This window comes from Bactrocera latifrons, unplaced genomic scaffold (genome assembly GCF_001853355.1).
Source record: "Bactrocera latifrons isolate USDA-ARS-PBARC rearing strain unplaced genomic scaffold, ASM185335v1 scaffold_4, whole genome shotgun sequence".
Classification (NCBI taxonomy): domain Eukaryota; kingdom Metazoa; phylum Arthropoda; class Insecta; order Diptera; family Tephritidae; genus Bactrocera; species Bactrocera latifrons.
In genome coordinates this window covers 1,156,468-1,179,608 of record NW_017537045.1, presented here as the reverse complement: position 1 = coordinate 1,179,608, position 23,141 = coordinate 1,156,468, and the positions used below count along the sequence as shown (strand labels likewise).

The window sequence follows — 23,141 nt, the reverse complement described above, 5'->3', positions numbered from 1 at the left end:
TAAAACCTAAATTACAACTAAAATTGTAAATAAATTAGATGTAAAATTTTATATCATTTAATTTTAATTTTTAAAAATTTTCTAAATTTAAAGTTTTTTGTTCACTAAAATTTTTTAAGGTCGTCTTCGCCTTGTGAGAATAAAAACCGCTTGCTATTTTAAACATTCAGATAGATGTGTTTTTCAAGAATACGCTCCCAAAATTCCGCTTTGAAATCTATTAAGTTAAGAAAGTTATTGGCCGTTTGATAAGCGGTGTAAAGCGCGCTGATCCGCCGCAGTCTGGCGTAAACACGTTTTCTCAAAACCAAGTTTTCGTATCGACATAGCCTTAAAATTGAGCAATCGTCATGAAATTTCGTACACGCAATCATCAGGAATTTGAAAATTGTTGTTTACAAAGAATTATTTGTAACACAAAAACATAGTAAAATCGACTTTTTTCAAAAACTGATAATAACTGCATTTTTTTTTTATAATTTTTCTTTCTGTTCATTATATCATTGTCATTTGTTTAGTATTACGGATGTGAAAAAGTGTACAGATTAAGAAAATATTTTTGTGTGCGCTTCAGATTTTCTTTATGGGCGTTGGGACTTCCACTATGAGAAAGAAGCGCCGCTAGATTCCCCCCCTTACTTGCATGACCAAACAATATTTGAAAAGCTTCAATAAACATTTTCCGCCAACTTTGCAGAAATTAAGTATTATATTTTTTGAGAAAAAAAAATGCCAGAAAAGAGCAAAATTACGGTACAACAAATTATAAATCCGCCTTACCAATTTGCATATTTGATTTGAAGGAGAATCGAATAGTAATTAGTAAAAACATGTATTTTAAGAAACTATAAGATATATTGCTTCAGATCATACCAATTTTAGTGCAATTAGACTTAGTTGGCTTTGTCATTATTCAAAGGGATATAATTGTTGTTATTTTGAATCCTTCTAACAAGTAAATATCGATAGTTTACAAATTTTAGTATTCCGACTAACGATCTACAATACGATTTTCGATCATTAGTGAACATTTTTCTTTATTTACCTATAAATTTTGTTAATTTCCAAATTGAATTGCAATAACTTTATTGAAGTGCCAAATTTTTAGCTGTAAATTCAAAAGCGAAAATATTTGTGTCCCCTTTCCAAGTAATATGCGATAGCTTGAAGTTCGTACATTTTTAAAAAACATTTTAAAACTCTTAAAAAATAGATTGTGTAAATTATTAAAATTCACACTTCCTAAAAGTATGCAACATTTTTCTAGTAAAAATAATTTTATTGCTAAACTGTGGCCTACATTTTGGCAACTAAGGTGCTTATTCCTAATTATTAGCTGGAAATTTAATTCCTTAGTTCTCAAATATTGAAAGCTCGTGTTAATATATTAATTAAATTTTTAATAAAGACACAAAATTGCTAAAACGCGTAGTTACCATATCTAATCTCTGTAAATGTTGTAGAGTCATAAGAGGACGAGTTTAGTTGATACAGTCATGTTGGCCGGTTTGTCCGTCTATCTGCCTGTATATATGCGAAGTGGTCCCTCGGTTTTTGAGATATGAATTTGAAATTTAGCGGACTTTCTTTTCTTTTCAAAAAGTTGTTTATTTGCGTGGAGGCTTACTTATAGCAGCCATATAAACTGAACGTTAAAAATGAAGTCCTTGTTTGGAAAACGTTTATATTTGACAAGATATCTTCACGAATTGTGATGTGGATTGTTGCTGTCAAAGGCAATGATGCAATCCCAGAATAAAGTTTTGAGATTGGATGACTTTAGCTTATGACTGCCATACAAATTGAACGATCGGAGTCAGGTTCTCCTCAGTAAATTTTTAATTTGTGAAGGAATCATTCCAACAGAAATTAGCGTGTGTCTCGTTTTCAATATTATTTTACTTCACTTCACTTCACTTTATTTTTATTTTATTCTTTTTTATTATTATTATGTTTTTTTTTAATTAATAATTTAGTTTTATTTAATTTATTATTTAATATAATTTAATGTAATTTAATTTAACTCAATTTAATTTTATTATGCTTTATTTCTGTATATAATATATAACGTAATTTATTAGCGAAACTTATAACCTCCCACCCTAACCAAAAAAAAAAAACAAATAACTTTAAATCAATACCACTCCAAAAACAACCGCACGTTTTCCAACAATACCCACTAACAGCATTAACAAGCAGCAACTCCTAGTTAGCACATCGTCGCTCCACTTGAGGTCACATAACACCGTTGCAAGCCGGCCGGCGCTCCACCAACTCACTCTCGCTCTCTTTCTCTTGCTGATACCCACTTCAATTGCATTGGAGTTACCTTGCGGTTGCCACGTGCCCTTGCGCCGGAAGTGAAGTGCCGTGCGTGCGTTGCACTAAAAATGCAGTTCTTCTGTGTTCCTTACTGCTGTTGTGTGGTTGTAATTGAAGTTTTTGTAATGCTCACCAGTTGTTATTCAGTACCTACAGCGTATTACTTCATTTTCGCTTCACTTCCACTCGCTCCTTTCAGCCCTTACGCTCGCTTTGATTTTGGCCGACAATCAGCCGGTAAAGTTTATGAGTCAGCGCCAATTGACGCAATACAAAGAAAGCTCAGTAAAATTGAGTAAAAGAGAGTGAGAGCGGAGTCGAGCGCGCAAGTGGGGGAAGTAAAGTGGAAGTGTAGTGACGTTTCGTTGTCATAGTCCCTTTTACACTGCCTTTTTGTTGTCACTTTTTACTCCCTTTGGTGTTTACACTTGTTCGCTACTACCCTCCCCACTTGCAACGCTCACTCTCTGTCGCATGACGTAGCTTGCCGTCGGCCTGTGCGGCTTCACTCATTTTCACTTCATTCTTATATTTATAGTGCTTTGGTTTATTGATTCCGGCCGCATTTCGCATTGTTTCATTTACACTTTTTATCCATTTCTCACTTGCCACATTTTTCCCACTTTGTTGTTGCAGCTCATTTATCCTTTATAACGTCTTTGTGTGTCAGTCTGAAGTCAGAGTTCACTGTTGGCCAACTCATAAAAATGTGGAGTTGCTAGCGCCATACAACCCTGTGTAGTCACGACAGCGCTGTAGTCGCGTTTTCCTATTCAACGGGTGCGGTCCTGCCTAGTATATATTGATACATAATAGTGACGTGGTTATATTGCATATAGTTTGTATTGAATTTTCAACAATCGATGTGAAAAGACTCATTTAAAATTTAGTGAACTGTGAAAGGTTTACAATTTGTGGCTCTTCGGTGATTAGTGAAGGTGTGTAATAAATAATCGGGTACGTGTTCCACAAGTTCAGTGGGAATTTTTAATACTATAAGATGACTTAAGGTTAAACAAATTAAGCAAACTTTTTCTAGATCTGACTATTTATTTAAAGCATTCTCCGAACTCTAACTAACCGATTTTTTATTGAAAACTTTCGTCTTTGCATGCGCTTTATGTGACGGTTTCTACAAACGGTGTGTAATAAATAATCGGGTACGTGTTCCACAAGTTCAGTAGGAATTTTTAATACTATAAGATAAGACTTAAGGTTAAACAAATTAAGCAAACTTTTTCTAGATCTGACTATTTATTTAAAGCATTCTCCGAACTCTAACTAACCGATTTTTTATGGAAAACTTTCGTCTTTGCATGCGCTTTATGTGCCGGTTTCTACAAACAAAAATCGTACTCCAGATGAAAGCTAAGCGACTTGCCATGTTAAATAGTACTTTTTCAATGTGGTTAAAGTGTAGTTTGAATCTTCAGGCCTTACTTACCGCTTACTTATAATGTGAACAGGGTAAATTAAGTTTGTCATAAAGTTTGTTACACCCAAAAGTGAAGGGATCCTAAAATGTAGTATATAATTGATCTAGATGACGAGTTGAGTCGATTTACCCGTCACTATATGTGCAAACTAGCCCCTCAGTTTTTAAGATATCGACCAGAAATTTTGCACACGTACGTTTCTTTCCAAAATGCTGCTCATTTGTTGTAACTGCCGATATCTGACAACTATTATATATAGCTTCCATATAAACTGAACGATCGGCATCAATTCTTTGTATGGAAAGCTGTGTCAGTTGATGAGATATCTTCAAGAAATTTGGCATTGCTTAGGACAATAATGCTATATAAAATGAACGGTCGAAATCAAGTTAGACTTCTTTTTTTTTTTTTACTCTTTTATGCACCTGAGAGGAGTATTATGGCTTCGGTGCAGCCGAAGTTAATGTTTTTTCTTTTTCTGAACTGTTTCTGAAACATTAAGTGTTCCTCAAGTTCAGTCTAAAATTTTGATATTCCAATCCATATAAGTTAGTCTTAAAATTAATTATGTAAAAATCATTCGAAACTAAACTACTTTTGTTTGCGGCACACAAACTTCACAGTTAAAGAGATATCTCAACTCTATTTGATGCAGTTTCTTACGTGGTTTCATACATTCATAATTTCAAGAAATAACTTTAAAACGTCTCTATGTTTCTAGCTTGGAAACTCATCCGTTTTTAGTACGTTATCGATTTAGTATCGTACTGACCGCTATTTAATCGATCGTTTTGGTTCTAATTTTCGAATTTATTTCTATTCTTGCACCATGGGAGCCCTTTATACTCTACTTTATCAATTTCTGTATTCATTTATCCCAAATTTTACGAAACAATTATTTGTTGGAAACATTTAGAAATCTGCTTTACTTGCCTTTTACCAGCCTCTTAACTTAACAAAGCTCGAAATTATTTACCGTCAAATTAATATTTTTCTAGATTTTTTTGGACGTTTTCTCTAAGAGAGTTTAAGTTATCTCGATTAAAACGGCGATAAGTTTGATTTTCAAATGCTCAACAGCTGGAGAAGTTTTCAGGAAAAGTCTTCATATTTTATGTGAACAAGATCTAAGAATTTCAACGGATTTAGGGACCACGATAATTAGAGGAAAATTACTTCCAATGCCATCTTTGGCAATCAATTAAAGATATGGCTTTTGTCTATTTCTGAAAGTCAAAAGGTATAGAGCTCTAAATGTATATTACATACCATACATTGAAAAAAAATCAGAAATGGACACGTCTTTAAGGAACCCATTAATATATTTTTAAGTGGCCAGCTTTTTTAATTTTAGCTAATTTGCTGATAACACGGCAGGAATGTGATAAATTAAAGTTGTATCTTTTCAACTGACATGTTTCTACTTTTCTGTCACAAATCGGAAAACAAATGATTAGAAGTGAAATTGTTTTTGTTCTTTTACAAAAGCACAAAAATTTGTTCGATTATAGAGCTTAACAGAAGAAGTCCTTTCACAGTTCTTCATAATTTTTAAGAACTCTAATCAGGAGGAGAAAGAGAGGTAGAGTAGGAGAAAGAGTGATAGGGATTAACAAAGAGAGGTTTTTCCCGAAAATCTATTAAGAGTTTCATATGGGTTGCTGGTGATTATAATATAATGGCGAACCTGGCGGTTTATTTCAAATCGAAAAAACTACTTATGATATAATATGTAACAAATAATGCTGATGTTTTAGGAAACCGATTGATCTAATATCAGAAACACAGAAACAACTCAATTTGGTAGGTAGACCAGAGGCTCTTTTATACACTGAAAAGAGACTTTTAAGTTCGGCGTGATGTTTGTTACCCCCAAAAAGAAGCGTCGGAGACCTCATAAAATATATATACAAATCATGTTGCGTGAGCTGTGTTCACTTAATTATACCGAACGAGGCCCTTAGCTTTTGAGATATCGATTTGAAATTTTGGACACTCTCTTTTCTCCCAAAAAATCCGATCATTTATAAAAACTGCTGGTATAGGACCATACAAACAGAAACATCCAAATCAAGTGCTTATATGGGAAAAGTTTTTCCTTTGTCGAGGCATATTTAAGAAATTTGACAAAGTGTATTATTCAAGGCATCGCCGCATTTTCCTAACAAATTCTTCAGATCAATCAAACTGATCCATCAAAATCATAATAGAGATCTTTTTATATCATTTAATGCTATGAAAGTGCACCTATGAAGGGTATTATAGCTTAGTAGCAGCCAAACTTAACTTTTTTCTTGTTATTCTATAACAAAGATCTAGTTTCAGGCTTCTAGCACTGGTCGATAAGAAGAAAAATATAATGTGTTTAAATAATTGCTCGACTAAACCGTTAATGCTGAGTGTTGCGAAATAGAGTTAGCATAAAGATTTATTTCAGAGTTGCTTTTAAAAGTATGAATACAGTTTTAGCCACAACCATTCTAAATATCAATTATATATAGTACTTATGTATATATAGTATAGGCGAGTGGCATTAAAAGACAGCGTGTCTGCGATGTGGTAGGACATTTTCAGTTACAAACAGAGAGTGAAGAAGGATACAGGATATTTGAAATATGTATATAAATGATTAATATATATATATGCATATATACCTATATACTTTTCTGTACGTAATGCATACTAGCAACAACAATAAAGGACATAAATAGTCACAACAAACAGCGTAACAAAGCGCAACTAAAGAGTAAAAGTAACAGTAAAGTGACAAAGTAGCCAGCCAAGTAGTTGTTGTATGTGTATTGGTAATGCATGCATGTAATGCTTGTAGTGTAACGCATTTCATGTCAACGTTTGCCAATAAAAAGTTTTTTATAGCATTTCCTGTCGCTGTCGCAGTGAGTGCCTGCGAAGGCAGAGCAGGCGCTGGAGGGGAGAGAAGGAGCATGTGTCTTCTTTGGTTGGCGTGTGGCCAAAGTGAAATTCGCGCCCCTCAAATGAGATTGCGTAGCGCTGGGAGATTCCATATAATGGATAGTGTCTGCTTGCAAGTGGGTGCGTGTGTGTGCGTGGGGGGCGAGGGTGCTGCCGCAGGGTGAGGTCATGTGTTGAAGCAAATAAATAACTTAAACTGCAACGTTGAAATGAATTTTTCGCGTACTTCTACCAATGCTGCACTTGTGTGCGTGACAAATTTGGTGCGCGTATATATATATATGTGTGTGTGCGATGTATTGCTGACTTTTAGTTACTTAGTGTATGGCTCTCTGCCTCATTAAACTGGCGCTGTGACAAAAAGCAAAACGGTATTCGAAAAAATTGAAAGCAAAAATCGTGCGCGATGAGTCATGCGGCATGCCACAAACACACATACACACGAAAATAGTTGCCGGAATTGCAAAGCAGCGAATAGGCCATAAAAGCCGGCGAGAAACTCGACAAATGGCAAATATCTGTGCAGTTGGTGCTGTGAAGGCGTTCAGCAGCGTTCTCGCTGCAACTAAGCGCTACAGTTGTGCCACATTAAGCATGAGCGCTGCTTATTTTTTTCCTTACAGCAAAATTTTTACGACTTCTTCTCGTGACTTGAACTATTGACAGACGGTTTTTTATTGCTTTTTAGCTGCACTCTCATATTGGCGAGTAGACAGATAATGCTGGGTTCTGGCGACTTTAATTGTCGCTCTTTAAAATTGATGAGAAATGTGCTAAAGTATAGAATTTTAGTGTTTAAGAGAGCATTTATACAGTCTAATATCATTAACGGAAAGCTTGTTTAGATTACTTAGATAAACTTTTTTAGTACCAAGAGGGCTCTCAAGCAAGTTATTTTGAACAACTTGGACAAACGGAAAGAAGAGATTAGAGAATTGTACGTGTTTCAACAAAAGGCTGGCTTAAATTACTACATCTGATGCCAAGACGTGACTCCAAACCAGCTTACTGAACTATCTTGCCTGGTTCGGTCTAAATAAATCTTTTTCTGCAGTTTAAGCTACCATTAATAATACCAAGAAGGGTACCAAGTAACTTAATTTGAACAACTTGGACTAACAGAAGGAAGTGAAGAGAGAATTGTACGAGTATCAATAAAAGGCTTGGTAAGACTACTACTTCTGGTGCCAAGAAGTGACACCAATCTAGCTTAGTGAACAATCTTGAATAGTTCTATCTAAATAAATATTTTCTTTAGACTAATTTACCATTCATAGTACCAAGAAGGGTCTCTAATCAATCTATTAAGTTATTTTGAACAACTTGAACTAAAGAAATAAATGAAATGGAGAGTTTCAACGACAAAAGGCTTGGTAGGACCACTACTCCTGGCACAAAAAAGTGTTTTCTAACAAGCTTTGCGATCAAAGTAGAGTAAATAAATATATTTATAAGTTATTTTGAACCATTTTGAATAATGCGGACTACAGAAAGAAATAAACTATGAAGTACCTCTGTTACTAAGAGGTGTCTGCACTTATGATTAGAAGGTTAATTTAAGTAATTCGAACTAAATATATATTTTTTAAGTATCTGCAATTATTTCCTTAGTGATAACTCTTTTTATTGATAAAACCAATATATGAAATCAAAAGAGAGCAGGATACTTGTGTGTGAGAGAGTGGCCGGTTTCTCTCTGCAGCCCTCTATACTGAGCGAGATCATCAGAGTCTATTCTTTCAAATTTTACCTTGTACAGCTTGCAATGAATTCGCTTCAACCGATGAAAACATAAAGGCTCGGATCATCGGGGAACAATTAAAAAAATGCTCAAAAATTTCAGTACTTTAGAGCTCCATTGAAACGTAAACATAAGCAAACATTATTTAAGACTTGGGAATGAAGAAACCTATACAAAGTCACGATATTTGAGCACTTGTGAAGACGACATACTCAAACCACTTCTCTCTTAGTATAAAGAACCAAGAAGTTGTATGGTATTGACTCTACAGTTATGTTTTCAATGTCCGTTAATTTCGCTACATGAGGCCATTAGCTTTTAAACTAGTCTTAAAGATATTAAGTGAGCACTACTGGATTCAAAAAAGCTTGTTAAAATGAATATCTGTTTCACTCGACCGTAAGACGCACCTTGGACGGATTATTTTTTATTTTGGTGTGCGTAAATTTATCCAAGTCCATTCTACCGACTCAATCGGACTATCTAGGGCTCCTCTAAGCTTCTAAGCTTTACCGGAAATGCTTTTAAGGCATGAAAAAACTGGTTTGTTTTTTGTATTAGTAGCATCTCAAGTCTTCGAATCAACTTTCGGCGTGGTGAAACCATTAGAAGATAGTCGTTGTCTGCACTTATTGTGTAGATAGGCAACCGAGACCGTTCTTCGATTTCTTTGAGTGTAGGTTAAATTTGTTTATGGTGCTGATTCTCGCGGCATATATCACGAGGATTAGGCAACTGAAATATTAATCCTTTCAAATGTCAAAAGCTCCCATATATGGACCAAAAGATTCTCACGTATTGAGGAAGCTCTTTGAGACTATCAGAAAAGCGTTACCTTTCAGACAGTTACCAAGCCATGTTATGGTTTAAACCAAGCAGCGAATTGTACTCGAACTTTTGGTTGTACGAATACCTAATGCATGTATGATTCCCTGCCATAACCTTGCTTTACCCGAGGTGCCAGCTAATTTTCGCTATCATAGTGCGGACTTCTGCAGCTTTATGCGAGATTGTACCTTGATTTATTTTTGAGTTATGAGTAATAATGACTTTTGAGAATACCGCCTTATACCAGTCACTTAATCCGATTTGAAACTTCAGCTCAAAATGGCCAACTTGTTAATTTCAAATCCTCCGAATGAATTCTTTGCTTTTTTTCTTCGCATACTAAAGTTTGGCTCCATTTCATTATTTCTCCTGCACCACCACGCAACGGTAGAAATCTCCAAAGATTCATTGGCCATTTGTAAATGCATGAAATTCTCTTTCATCTTACATTTTCTCTAATTTTTCCACTTGCAAAATTGTCGTGGGCCATTTGTTAGCCTGCTGCCATAGACATCGTCTTCCAGTAACGACGCCTTCGTTGATCTTTGTCTGCTACGGCGAAAGGCACTTAATCGCACAGCGTGTCAGGTAGTCAGTCGGTGAGTCTGGCCGTCTGTCAGCCCGTTAGTTTGTCAAGCAGCGCTGTCAGTCAAACAGCGCTACTAGTCAGCGCAGCAGTGCGTCGAACCGGCCGCCAACAAGTCAAATCGCAAGTGAGACCATAACTCGTCTTCTTTTAGCACTTTGTCGTGCTTGCAAAGTGTGTGTGTGTATATATTGGGGCTCACTTCGTTGACTCACGTTTTCCAACTGTACTCTGTCGTCAGTGCGCGCGTCTGCATGTCAACCCGCACGGGACCTTGCACAGCTGTCGTACAACAATTCGCTGCCGCTGGGATTTTCATTAAGCTCTGCAGGCGCGCCTCTCCCTCCGGTTATAGACGCAGTAATGCCTACAAGATGTCAGCTGCTGAAATGAGTAGCAATTCTAGTAATAAATAATTCTGCACACATAAATATATGCATGCGTTAATGTATCGGCTACACTACTCTTAGAAGTCTAAAGTTAATGCAAAGCTCGTGGCTTATTGCTCTCAGTATGTGGCTGTGTATGAGCCACTGCTGCTGTACAAATCTATATTTGCTCATCCTCCAGTCGCCTTATGTAATCCTCTGCTTATGCCCTTTGTGCTTTTTTCTGCCATTTTTGCCTGCCAGTTCGGTCTGTTGTTTGTTTTGCTTTTGATTGATGACTTCAGCTATTTTTATGCGCCCCCATAGTACCGTTGGCTATGCCTCAACTCGCAAAATTTCAACAGAACAATCAGCCACAAAAGGCACATGGCAAAACAACTGCAATTGCCAGCAGATCTAGGCGGGTTGTGGCATTTCAAAAATAAATTATGGAAAGCTCAATATGCAGTTGGCGTTGAGGGAGTTGTGTCGATACTAAAATTAGCTGGAATAGATTTCTTTTCATCCGGTTAAACGAAGGCTGAGCATATTGGACGATACAGAATAGCAAATTTATGTAAAAGCTTAAAAAAGCACAATGAAATGACTGTGGACCATCGAAGAGTATAAAATTTAACCAAAAATTATATTTCTGTAGAATTGTTTCCGAACATCTCGAACAATATTTCACATTTTGTTTTCAATAAAAAGCTTGACCGAATAAAGCTTGGTAGAATAAAGCTACAACAAAGCAATCAATACCCTTTAGATAGTCTTGAATACATACCGAAGTCATTTTTGAAAATACAAAGTCATATACCGAGCTCTTATGGTGAGGAAGTTGCTTTATAAACTTAAAGAACTTTAATGCTGGAGAAGTTTTTAAACAAGTGAAAGCTCTTAACTTAAGAAAGCCAGAAAGCGGCGAAAGCTAAAACAAAAAAAAAACTATTTTTGTAAAATTATACAGAATTTTAAATTGGAATTTCTTTCTTCTTTTGAATTCGAGTTTTGAAAAGATAAAATACTTTCGTGTATTACAAAAGTATTATCTAATACAGAATTAATTTGCGAACATTCAAAGAATGTATTTTTGGAACTAATTTCATAAAGATTTAAATATATTGGATAAACGTCAATTTTTTTTCGAAGCTCAGAAAGAGTTTAAAGTTAGTAAGCTAAAATGAATATGATGGCATTTTCGAAAAGATAGTTAACGAGTTCAATACTGATTTAAAACTAAAGTTTTTCAAAGTGTTTCATGTCTTCGGCGAATTTGAGTTAACATATTGAGGAAGGTGCTTAAATAGCTTAAAGCTCGTATATATGGTATATATACAAGTAGTATTGTAGTTTACTGCCAGATTGGAAAGTCTTGACCAAAATTATTACCGTTTTTTTTTTTTGTTTTTGGAAGGACCATATGTATGACTGGACTGCCAGTATGTAACAATCTTATTATGCAAAGCATCATATTTCAGTTTGCTTTTTTGTTGATTAGCCAAAACCCGATATCGAAATTGGAAAGCTTTGTTGTTGGAATAAAAGAAGGTTTTCTGCCGAGTTCGATTTCACACCTGACAGCGCCAATAGTTTTTCTTCGCAAAGCTTTCTCTGCATAGTTTAGAACTAATAAGAATGATATTCCTTCAAAGATATGTGCTAACAATGATAGAAGAATATGCGTCTACAAAGCAGTTTTAAGGTGTGAAAAGTTCGTTCGATATGTAGAAGGATATTACTCAGAGACCGCAACTTTTCGCCATTGAGTTTAATGCTCTTTGGATTAAGCTAGGTTTATCACAATTTCCGGTTGTTTATTGTCAGGTAAAGCTTTCTGGAAAATGTCAACAAAAAGCTTAATATTGTTGAAAGCTTGGCGGAAGCTTTCAAGAAGGATGACTTACGGTACAGAAGTTATGAAGAACATTGTAATTGTGTAAGATCTTGTGTCCAATGTGAGAGTCTCACTGAAAGAAGAGAGTTTGTCGAGAGCAATCGGCAGTAGGCAAAGGCTTTCGAAGAAGTTTCTTATAAGCTTTCAGCAACCTGTCGAATGTCGATTAAAGCTTGGAAATTTGTTTCTTGCTGTATAATATGCTGAACGGAATTTTTCTTAACGTAAAAATTTTACTGAAAGTTTGAAAAATTTTCGAAAGTAGTCGTCACTTAGTGGTGAAAAAAGCTTCTTATTAGCAGCCACCAGCTGGTCGAAGGTCGCTTAAAGCTTGAAAATTTCTTTTTCGATTAAGAATGTTCTAGTGGAATTTTTCTTAACAATTTTGTGGATTAAAATTTGAAATATAATTCTACAAATGACAACAATTTTTCAACACAAAAGCACAATTAAGCTCATACTCTTATTTTAAGCAGGAAAATCAGAGCAATTAATTCTTTACTTGCGCTCCAATAATTCAATTCACCGCAAGACATTCATAATAAATCTCGCTCATTATTCTTCCTTTGGCGCACACAGAAAAGTTGAGTGTATAGCAAAACAAACGAGTAAAAGACGAAGACGTAGAATAAATTAAAAAAAGCACACGAAACAAATAGAAGCTGCCAGCCATTTCCAACTGCGCCTCATTAACAATATTCAATAGCGCACATTTTCTTTGGGACCAAAGTAAAGCAAAAGCCAAAAGAAAGGCCGAGGGGGCGAGGTACCGCTTAGAATTCGGCAAGTACGTGCAACACTATGTTGGAGGAGTCTGCCACTAGCTACCACTCGCCCCCATTGTCAGGGCCATAAAAAAGTAGAAGCAGAAAAGTTAAAAAGAAAGAAAGGACTCGAGAACTCGACTCGGAACGCTTGGCACTCGCCGCAAATGTGAATTGTTCGCATGTCATTTTGCAACACCAAGAACGGCGGCAGCCCTGACAGTGACAACAAGCGCACAAGTCGCAGTCAAAAAGAAACCAAGAAAAAAAAAGAAAGCAACAACAAGAGCAATGTTGACAAAAAAAATTTCCAACAACCATGAGACGGCAGTTGTTGGCGTTAGTGGCAGATCAAAGCCAGCGTTAGCTAGTCTATGTGCGAGCCGAGTGTAGTCGGCGTCGCCACAGTGTCGTCATCATTGTCATTAACAGCAACAGCAACAATAATGAAGACCATGAAGCCCATGAATGTTCTTCGCACACATGCTCAACAGTAAAGTTCTCTGTGTTGCTCATCATCCACATCATCATCAACCATACCGCAGTACCGTGTGCGCCGCCATACGTCTTAAGTGCTGTTGCCACTCCCTTTTTTGTCGGCGTAGTGTTCGCGTGTTCGTTGTGCGGCGGAAATGCTTTCGTGTATAAATATAAATTTGCATAAATACATTTGTATGTTTGTGTGGAAGCTTTAAAGGCTTCGTCTAGGTGCACGAGATTCGCCTTGACTTCTGGCGCACGTTTGCGAGCGCTGGCGGTCTCTTACATATGCATTAGCACCGTGAACTTTTATGAGCATTTGTAATTTTCACAATTTCGCAAATGCAAGCAAATTGTGTAATTAGTTTGATTAAGAAAAAATAATTGCCAAAAGCACATCATTTATTTTAAATTGATTGGAGAGTGGAGAAAGTTGCTTTTTGATGCCGTCAAGAACGTAGAGAGCTTTATAAGTTGGAAAAAAGCTTAATGGGTGGAAAAAAAGTTAACGGGAGTTTCATTTTTTGAGTTTCCTTATATATTTACCTAGCTCAGTGTTCTATTTGTGATCATTTTGTGTTCCTGTTATGTAAATAAACATTACTGAAAGTATGTAAAGCTTGCAAAATTTGAAAAAAGCTTTGAGGTCGAGCAAATCTTTAATGGAGGGTTTGTTATTTTAGAATTTTTCTACTAGTTTGGTTCTGCCTGCCAACGTTTTTTCGTATACATAAGTTTTCTTTACCTAATATAGGTCCTGAAAGCTTTCAGTCACTTGAACGTAGCTAAGGAAGTTTATGAAAAGATTTACTGAGCAAAAAAAAAAAAACAACAAAATACGCGTGGTGCGTAACGGCGTAACAGAGCAGAAGTTCATATGTGATCATATCAAAAGTTTTGAAAGCTTTCACAAAAAAGTTGCCATTAGTGAGTAAGTCATTAATAGGATATTCGTTTTTGATTTGTTTTTTGCTTTTTACCCAACTTTGCGTTGGATAAGTTAATCGATCAGAACGGTTCAGGCTTTGGGTTTTTAAGCAGACATGCTCCACGCAATAAACAAGTTATCTTTGGGCCATATTTTCGAAGTTGGCAGTGCGATTCAATGCGAGATCGTTCGATAATAGTTTTATAGTGTGGAAGAGCCACTCGTGTATTTCAACGAGCACAAAAATATAAACGGTCTCAACTCTCTAAAGATCTTGTAGTTTTCGAAGATATATCGGAATATAAGTAAGGACTCCAGAAGAAAGGGACCGAATAAAGTTGGTTGAATAGGAATTCCTCAACCTTTTTGAGATGTAATTGCGTTATTTACTAAGAAAAGAACTTATGCTCAAAGACTTTAAAACTTGAGCAGGGTATTTCAAAGTCTTTTGAAAGAAATTCCTAGCAGATAAATATCTCAGAATTCGGAAAAAAGCATACAAGTACTTTTTTGAAGTACTGTAGCCAATGTTATACCCAACTACATGTTGTTTTGACTTTATTTCTTTTAAAGCAAATATATCTTCTGTTAGTCATGTAAGTCATGTGTATCTTCTCAACAGATCGTTTATTCACTCGCCCGCGCATGTCTGCATCCATCCAGCTGCGTCTTCATTTCCATTCCTTTGCTACATTTACAACTCGTTGTTTGCTGAAAGTGCTATTTATAACTTTTACTTCAATTTAACTGCGAAATTTTATGGAAACATACATAATTCTCTTTTTTTGTTGCTTAGCATGAAGCGACGCCATAAACGCGACGACGCTCAAGCTATTTTTGGTAATGTCTAGCATTAGTACTGAGGGAACTAAACGTTTTGACAGGTCTTATTGAAAGAAGAGTAGCAGTTGGTGGAGGAGGGAAGAGGGAGATTCGGTGTTATAAACTAAATAAATTCTACTATTGGAGGATGATAAATTTTATATACAAAAAATTAAGTGTTTTCACAAAAAAAAAAAATATATATATATATATATATGTACTATATGTACTTAAGTATCTAAAATGAGACTATGAAACTCTGTGCTCTCTGCATTATACGCTCTTAACAATTAATTATTTGTATTTTTTGATAATAGTAATCATTATAAAATGTAATGACTACTGAATTACGTCATTATCTAAAAAATAATGATTATTCATTGTAGTGGTTATTGCTAGTAATCATTACTAATTGTATTATTTATTGATAGTAATCATTTGAGTAATGATTACCGAGAAAAATAAGTTTCTTAAATGATTTTTACAAATTGCAAAAAATTTGATTCATAATTGTGCTAAGTTGTAAAATTTTTATTATGATATAATTGAGTTTTTTAAATAATGAGTATTAATAGTAATCTATGTGAATTGGGGTGGCCGTTGATTACTATACAAACTCAATTATACATTTGAATGATTATTAACATTAATATTGTTATTAAACGTAATGATTATTAATGGAAATCACTATGAATTGTAATGATTATTGATGGTAATAATTATGAGTTGTAATGATTATTGATGGTAATCAGTATTCACTGATAAGATTATTCACTTATTCATTGATATTATTACTAATTGTAATTAATATTCCTTTACTCATTGAAAGATTACTGATTGCAAACGTTATTATATGTAATGGTTTATAACAGTAGTCTTAATTAACTGTAAATGATTACAATAACGATTATTAATTGTAATGATTACCGATTGAATTTTTTTTCAGAAAAGAGAAATAATTAAGATTTATTATTAATAATATTAATTACTAATATTCATTAATGGTAATGATTATTAGTTGTAATGATTACCGATATAATTTTTCTTCGAATAACACACATTTAAGCTCAGCGGTTCTAGTGTTTATTTATAGTTACATTTTATAAATTTAATCACCATAACAGTTTAGAAACCAAGCACCCTGTATAAAAATGCCGTTTCTCTGTTCATTAAAAGCGCAGGCATCATTTAAATATTTCATAATTTCATACACACTGACAATATTGTCCTATTCGACTACTTTTTCTGCAAATCATTTAATCTCATCGTCCTATCGCGCCACGATATGCACGATATGGCATTATGACTATCCATATAAAATGCTGACAAATTTTATTATGCTGTATTTTCATATAAACGACACTTTTTCTGACATTTACTAAATATTATGTATGCACACAATGACAAAGATTATTAGAAACGCAGTGAGCGTAAACGGGGTACAACAATAAAAACAACGACTTTGTTTACCAAGCCAAGGAAATTCTCAGCATAATATCGCTTGGTTATGCTTCTTTGATTTTTTGTTGTTGTGATTTTGTGTTTTTGGCACTACGGTCGCAGCTCCTTATTGTTAGCTGCTTTGCCGCTGGTCATAATGTTAACTTAGTTACCTCACCGCTAAAAGTTTGCTTTCAAACGCCTCGTTCTCGGCTGCTACACACCCTGTGTGGGTATTTTCCTCCTTGGTTGTCATGCTTTCAGTTATTTGCTTAGTTGATGAGTGAACGTTTGTACTAAGTGGGCAAAAAGCGGCGACACGGTACTAAATTTGCTGCTTTTTGTTAACCTTAAATAATGGTGGTTATTGTATACATATGTTGTAATTTTTGTATATGTTGTTCATTTTGATTGCAAGTCGTCACATTCTTTTCACTATAAACTCAAAAACAAATTTATTATTTATATATTCATTATTATTACTATTATTTTTAAATTTTCCAATAGAGATTAAGAGACTGTACTATGAAAGTCTTTAAAAAATTATTTAAAATTATAAAATAAAGCGTGCGTCAAAAGCAGGAAAAAACATAGTACGCAAAAAATGTTTAAAAAAATATAATATACAGGGTGTCCAACAAGTTATTGTTTTTTTTTAATTTTCAAATGGAGCTTAAGAGACTGATTTGTTAAAGCTTCTGAAAAAATTATTTAAAATTATAAAATATAGGGTGTGCCGAAAAAAGTTTTTTTAAAAGAAAAGTTTAAATGCACAAAAAATATAAATACATATATACATGGTGTTCAATAAATTATATTTTTTATTTTTATTTTTAAATTGAGTTTAAGAGACTGAATTCGGAAATAGGAAAATTATTTTAAATTGTTAAATACAGGGTGCGCAAAAATGTTTTTACACTTCCAAATGTTCATAAAAATATTAAAACCTAATATACATATAATAACATATGTATACGGAATTCAATGCTTTTTGGATGTATAAGAAAATAGAATTGCTACACCCTGTATTCCACTAAATATTTATTTATGCAGGAACCAGATATTTTTGGTTTATTCTAAGTATTTTTTATAATTTAAATACTTTATTAATATAATTATTTTATTTTTTTCAGATTTTACGACTCTTGGTGAACTTAAGAAGCCAACCGCTGGTTAAAACAACAACAAAAAAACACAAAAGTGCAGAAAAATACAAAAAATATTTATGCATAAAATTAAAAATCTATCAGTCAAACTGCACGTAAATAATATTTAAAACAAAAGAAATAAATATACAGTTATTACTGAAAATACATGAAATAAAAAAAAATCATTGAAGTATTTACAAGTCCGCTTCAAAGCAATGCAAAACTATAAAAAATAAATATTGAATTAATGAAAATTATAAATATCATACAGAGCCAACTACATACGAAAAAAAATTTAAAAAATTATTGCAAAAAAATAAATTGAAAATTTCTTATTACAAAAAGTAAAGTTTTAAAGCTTGTGAAACACCCTGTATGACAGTCTAAATAACTATTAGTTACAAAACCAACTAAACAATAAATTAATTTACTTGTAACCGTTGCGTTTGCAACAGTGTGCAACGGAAACCAAACAACAACAAAAAACTTCACTTTCAAAAACTCTTCAATTTATTAAAAAAAAAACCAACACAGACTAACACACAAGCAACAGAAGTGCTAAATAGAATTTGCAACTCACGCGCTTTTCCAATTTCCTTTTGTAAACGTTAAGCAGCGAGAGCACATACATAAAAACAACAACAACAAACAGCGCGAGCAACAACTGCATAGACAAAGTGGAGTCGCGCGTCACAATTTGCAGTCAACAACAAAAAACTGTAAATACAAATACAACAACTAAATTTAGTGCAGAAAATTTTGCGCTCTGCTAGAATTTCGAGACGAAGCGTTGCAGTCGTGCAAGAACGTCAGTCAGTCAACGACGGCGCTTGCCACAAGTGACTCGCAGCAGAAACCGCTAGGTCGCAAGAAGCGCGAAGAAGAAGAAAATCAGTGAAGAAGCGAGAAGTAAATAATTGGAGAAGTATTTGAAAACTGTTTACGAATGGATTTTTTATAAAATTTTTAAGCATTTCTGCGAATGTGATTTAGTGCGTACTTGAACCCGCAAACTAGCCAAGACACATACCAGTTAAAGTAAAACGCCCCCTATACAACCAAAAGCTAAGAAAGAAAAGACTGATTTTGAATTGAAACTTCCAAGAAGTACTCAAATCAAAGAAAACGTGTGCGTGTAAGTTGAGTGTTGAGCACAGCGCCGAGCTGAAGCTTTTAAATCGACGAATTGTGTGGTTTTCAAAACAACAACAATTCACACTGTGTATATATCGAGCTGGTTCCTGTTTAACAGTAGCATTAAAAAGTGACGAACTTGAAAGGAAATAAAAAAACTAAAAGCTGAATTCTTAAAATCTAAAACTGACTAAAGCGAAAACTACAGGGATATAAACCAAACCGGTAAAACTAAAATATTGAAATTGAACCTACTGACTTGCAAACACATTTGAAATTACCGCTGCGCTCCTGCTGTAGCGCCACAATTGTAAACGCGTAGCGCCAACGAGTACCAAAAACAAAAAATCCAAATAAATCCCGAGAGCCGACTTTAGCGCGCCACTCACGAGACGCCACAAACCATGGCCAACGGCAACGGCAACAATGCCAGCGTCGCCGCTACTAATGGCGAAGGCAACGGCTTGGCAACCAATGGCGGCACAACCACAACTACGACCAATGGCACTGGCACAACAGTGGCCGAGCACTTGAATGGCGGTGGCGCTGCGAGCGTCGTAAATACCAATACCGCCGGAGTAGCGGATGCTTTGGCAGCCGTTGACGCAGCAGCTGGTACAGGCGATGCAACAGATGATGGTGTGGCTGGTGATGGTGGCGGTGTTGGTGGTGGCGTTGTTGGTTTGGGCGGTGCCGCTTCCACCTCATCTATGGGTGGCGATGATGCTGGCACCGATGCGGGCGCCAGCTCATTGCCCCCGTCCGAAGAGGCGGGCGGTCGTCCACCACTCGATACAGCTTGCTCTGATGGCGGCGGCGGTCCATCGAGTTTGGGCGGCGGCATGGTTGGGCCACCAAGTCCACTAACCGGTTGTTATTTGCTGATCGTGCTGGGTGAGCCACATTCGGAGGAGCATAAGGATAATATATTGCAGCATTTGTTGAAGGGTGAGTACATTGATTAATCGAATCGATTTTTATATTTGATATGTTTCAAACTATCAAGTCCTCGATGAAAGTGTTGAGCATTTAGATGCTTTGGAGCGTCTTAGGTAATACACAGTTTTTACTAAAAATTTCCGATCAATGTAGTATACCCTACTTCAAGAGACGGACAAAATCCGTCGTTTAGAGCCTTCTTACGGTTGACAAACCGTTTTGACTCGACTGTGTACTTGGTTATAAAGTAATCAGTCATACTGCTGAAAGCAACCATATTGTGAGCTCTTAAAGAAAGCTTCAAAGCTACTTGTTTTTTAAGCTCTACTCTCATCGAGACTCTAATAAAATAACGTTCTAAGGTGGTTTGTTCTACGAGATTTTTAGGAGTTCTCCATAGTGAGACTTTGCATAATTTTGAGCTTAACTGTGGCTTTGAAATTAGCTGGAAGACCACTATAGAAAAAAACTAAACGAGAAGTAAGGCAACTCGAAAAGAAAATTTACGATCCCGGCTTTGCGGCCTGTAGTAGTCTCCATACAAAATTTTACATGTAAGAATTCCTAAAAAATACAGCTTTAATTATTCTATCTCATTTCTACAAAAATTCTACAAAATCACATTTCCACACCACAAATCAATAAACTCGTAGCAATGCTTCATCGCATTTCTATTACATAGTAAGCTTTTTTTTATATAAGTGCAAGAAATCTGCAACGTATGAAAGCATGTCAATTCTTTATGACTAATGCAACATAATGGAAACACGCGCAGAATTTTCTTTTCGCTATTTTCTCATTGCATTTTTATTGTTATTGCTCTTATTTTTACTTTTTCTACAATTTAATGTATGCATTAAAAGGAAATGAAACGAGTAAGATTAGAGATACCAAATTGGAGCAATGGTACGAGTTCTTTTGTATAATTTCTTTCTGAAGTGCGTGGTTTTTAAATTATATAAGCGCACGCAAATGTTGAAAAAATTAATTCAGCTGGAGAAAATGAAGCAATTTTCTGCAAATAGGCATAAAATAAAGAAATTTGAGTTGCTAAATACCTTGCTGAATAGCTGAATACCTCGCTGAATAGCTGAATATATACACAAATGTTAGAATTTAGTACTTTACCACAAGATATTTTAAAAACTTGTTTTAAACAATGTGCTGAATGTTGAGATTATTAGCTGAATACGAAAAGACATTTTATTTGAGAATTTGACTGCAAATATTGAAAGAAAATCTACTTATTTCCTGAAATAGTATGTTAAATTCATGAAAATTTTAAGAGTAGAGTAGCTGTATACGTCGCTGAATTGCTGTTTGTAATTATTTTAGTTAATTTTTTCAATAGGCTTAAATTAGTGCTTACACGAACTGAGTCAATACTTAGAACTTTGCTTAATTGCTGATTTGATATTTATAGAAATAAGTTGCTGAATACTGTTTTTATTAGCTGAATGTATGTTATAAGTGAATCACAAATATTTTCTTTCTAACTTTTCTGAAAGTAATGAATGTTTGACTATGGTATTTGTATGAGCTCGTTTCCTATGTGTGCAAATATACAAGCTTACTTAGAATGCATATAAATGCTGAAATTGGTAGCTGAATATGTTCGGTTTGTTAGCTGAATAGCGGATGCATAACAGATAAAGCTAGAATTTGAATTAGAACGTGTTAAACTGTTCAAAATTTGGATATTAAACTTCATTTGCTGAATGGCTGACTCTAAACAACATATTATAAAATTTTAATTTAGATTTCTTAAATAAGCGTTTTACTATCATAAGTTTAGAAGAATATTCAGCTAGGCACAAAAGCAATTATATTTCAGCTGAATAAATGTTGTACCTTTTTTATATATTTTTTTACTCATATAAAGAATTGAGCACCTAGCTGGACGAGCTAATTATGTGCGCCGAACACAGTACATAATTATAATTGTGGTTAGCTACTTAAGAAGTATATACCATTTTTTGCTGAATAGCTGAATAACTACAAGCAAAGATTTTCAATGCTTTTTTATGGTACATACAGTAGCACTGCTGACTCACTGACTTATCAACTTAAAACCGGTAGCTTCTACATGCATCTTTCTTATTATTATTAGTCTGATTAGCCGTAAACTGTTTGCACAACGCTTTATCTTGGCGATACTTATGTCAGTGCCACTAACACCTCTAGTTGTAGCTTCACTAGTCCGATTCTGCAGCGGTAATCTAGCTGTCCATACAATAACAGACTCTTTATCAATTCTTACGACCTACACAAACACACACGAGCGCATTCAGCATAGCGTAGCTCAACTTCTCTTGTGTGCTGCTCTTCTTCTTCGCGTTGTGCGCACGCGATGCCAATTATTCAAGCGTTAAAAGTTTCTATCAAAGCCGCTGCATTGCTGTCAGCTAGTTGGTCAGTGTGGCCGTTAGCCAATTAGCCACTTCAGTTAGTCAGCCAGCTGTTCAGCGCGCTTACAGCACGATGTACATACATACAACTGTGTTGTGGATGCTTTTGATTGCTTTTTATATAATTTTATGATTTCATTTTATTTTTATTTTTCTTCTTATTTACTTATTTACTTAGTTTCTGTTCTTCTTCTTAGTACTTACTTAGACTCATGTCTGACTTACAATTGGTTTAACAATTTCTAATGGATTCTTTTGTTGGTTAATTGTGCGGCTGCCGCCGTCTTAATAACATTTTTTGTTTATTTTTTTTTTGCTTATTTGTTTTGGCAAACTTGTTTGTGTTTGTTTGTAATTTGTCGGAAAATTGAGGTTGTAAATTTTTGGCGTGAAACCATGAAGCATAAAATGTGTGGTTTCTAGTCTTAATTGTGAAATGAGACGTTGTGAAAGGAGTTCGAACAATATTGTTCTTGACCAGTGGTAAATTAAATAAAAGTGGATTTTGAAAAGTTAGAGATGCAAAACACATTTAGCTTTACACTGCTCAACAAAAATAGGTGTATATATATACTCTTATATCTCTTTACGTGTATCTAAAGGGTGATCAATTTCGAGGTTGCTGACTTTTTTCAAGAAAATAAACACAGAAACTTCAAATTTAATCGGGCATGCTTATTAACATTCGAAAGACCGTTCTTTGGCATTTATATTTGAAGATTATCTCTTCCAAATATTGGCCACGGCTACATCTCGGATGATGATCCGTTGAGTTGAACGAGTTTTTATTATATCCAATAGAGCTAATTATATGCCTTTCGTAAAATTTCGGGATCCTGAAACTAGTGTCAATTGACAAAAATGTCAAAGTGTTTTATTAAAAATATGAATTTTGTTATTTATTACAATATACATATTTGAAAATTATTATTATTTCTAAACTAAAGTACGTTGCTAGAAATCAGT

The 23,141-nt window shown here is 34.8% G+C and overlaps 1 protein-coding gene across 1 annotated transcript in view; it reads left to right on the top strand.

Annotated features, from left to right (window-relative positions):
• Positions 1–18,074: 18,074 nt before the first annotated feature.
• Positions 18,075–23,141, top strand: part of LOC108972361 (microtubule-associated protein futsch) — a 159,603-nt gene continuing 154,536 nt past the window's right edge. The window contains 1 exon segment of the mRNA XM_018938913.1: positions 18,075–19,776. Coding sequence (XP_018794458.1) covers positions 19,233–19,776 — 544 coding nt within the window. The 5' untranslated portion in view covers positions 18,075–19,232.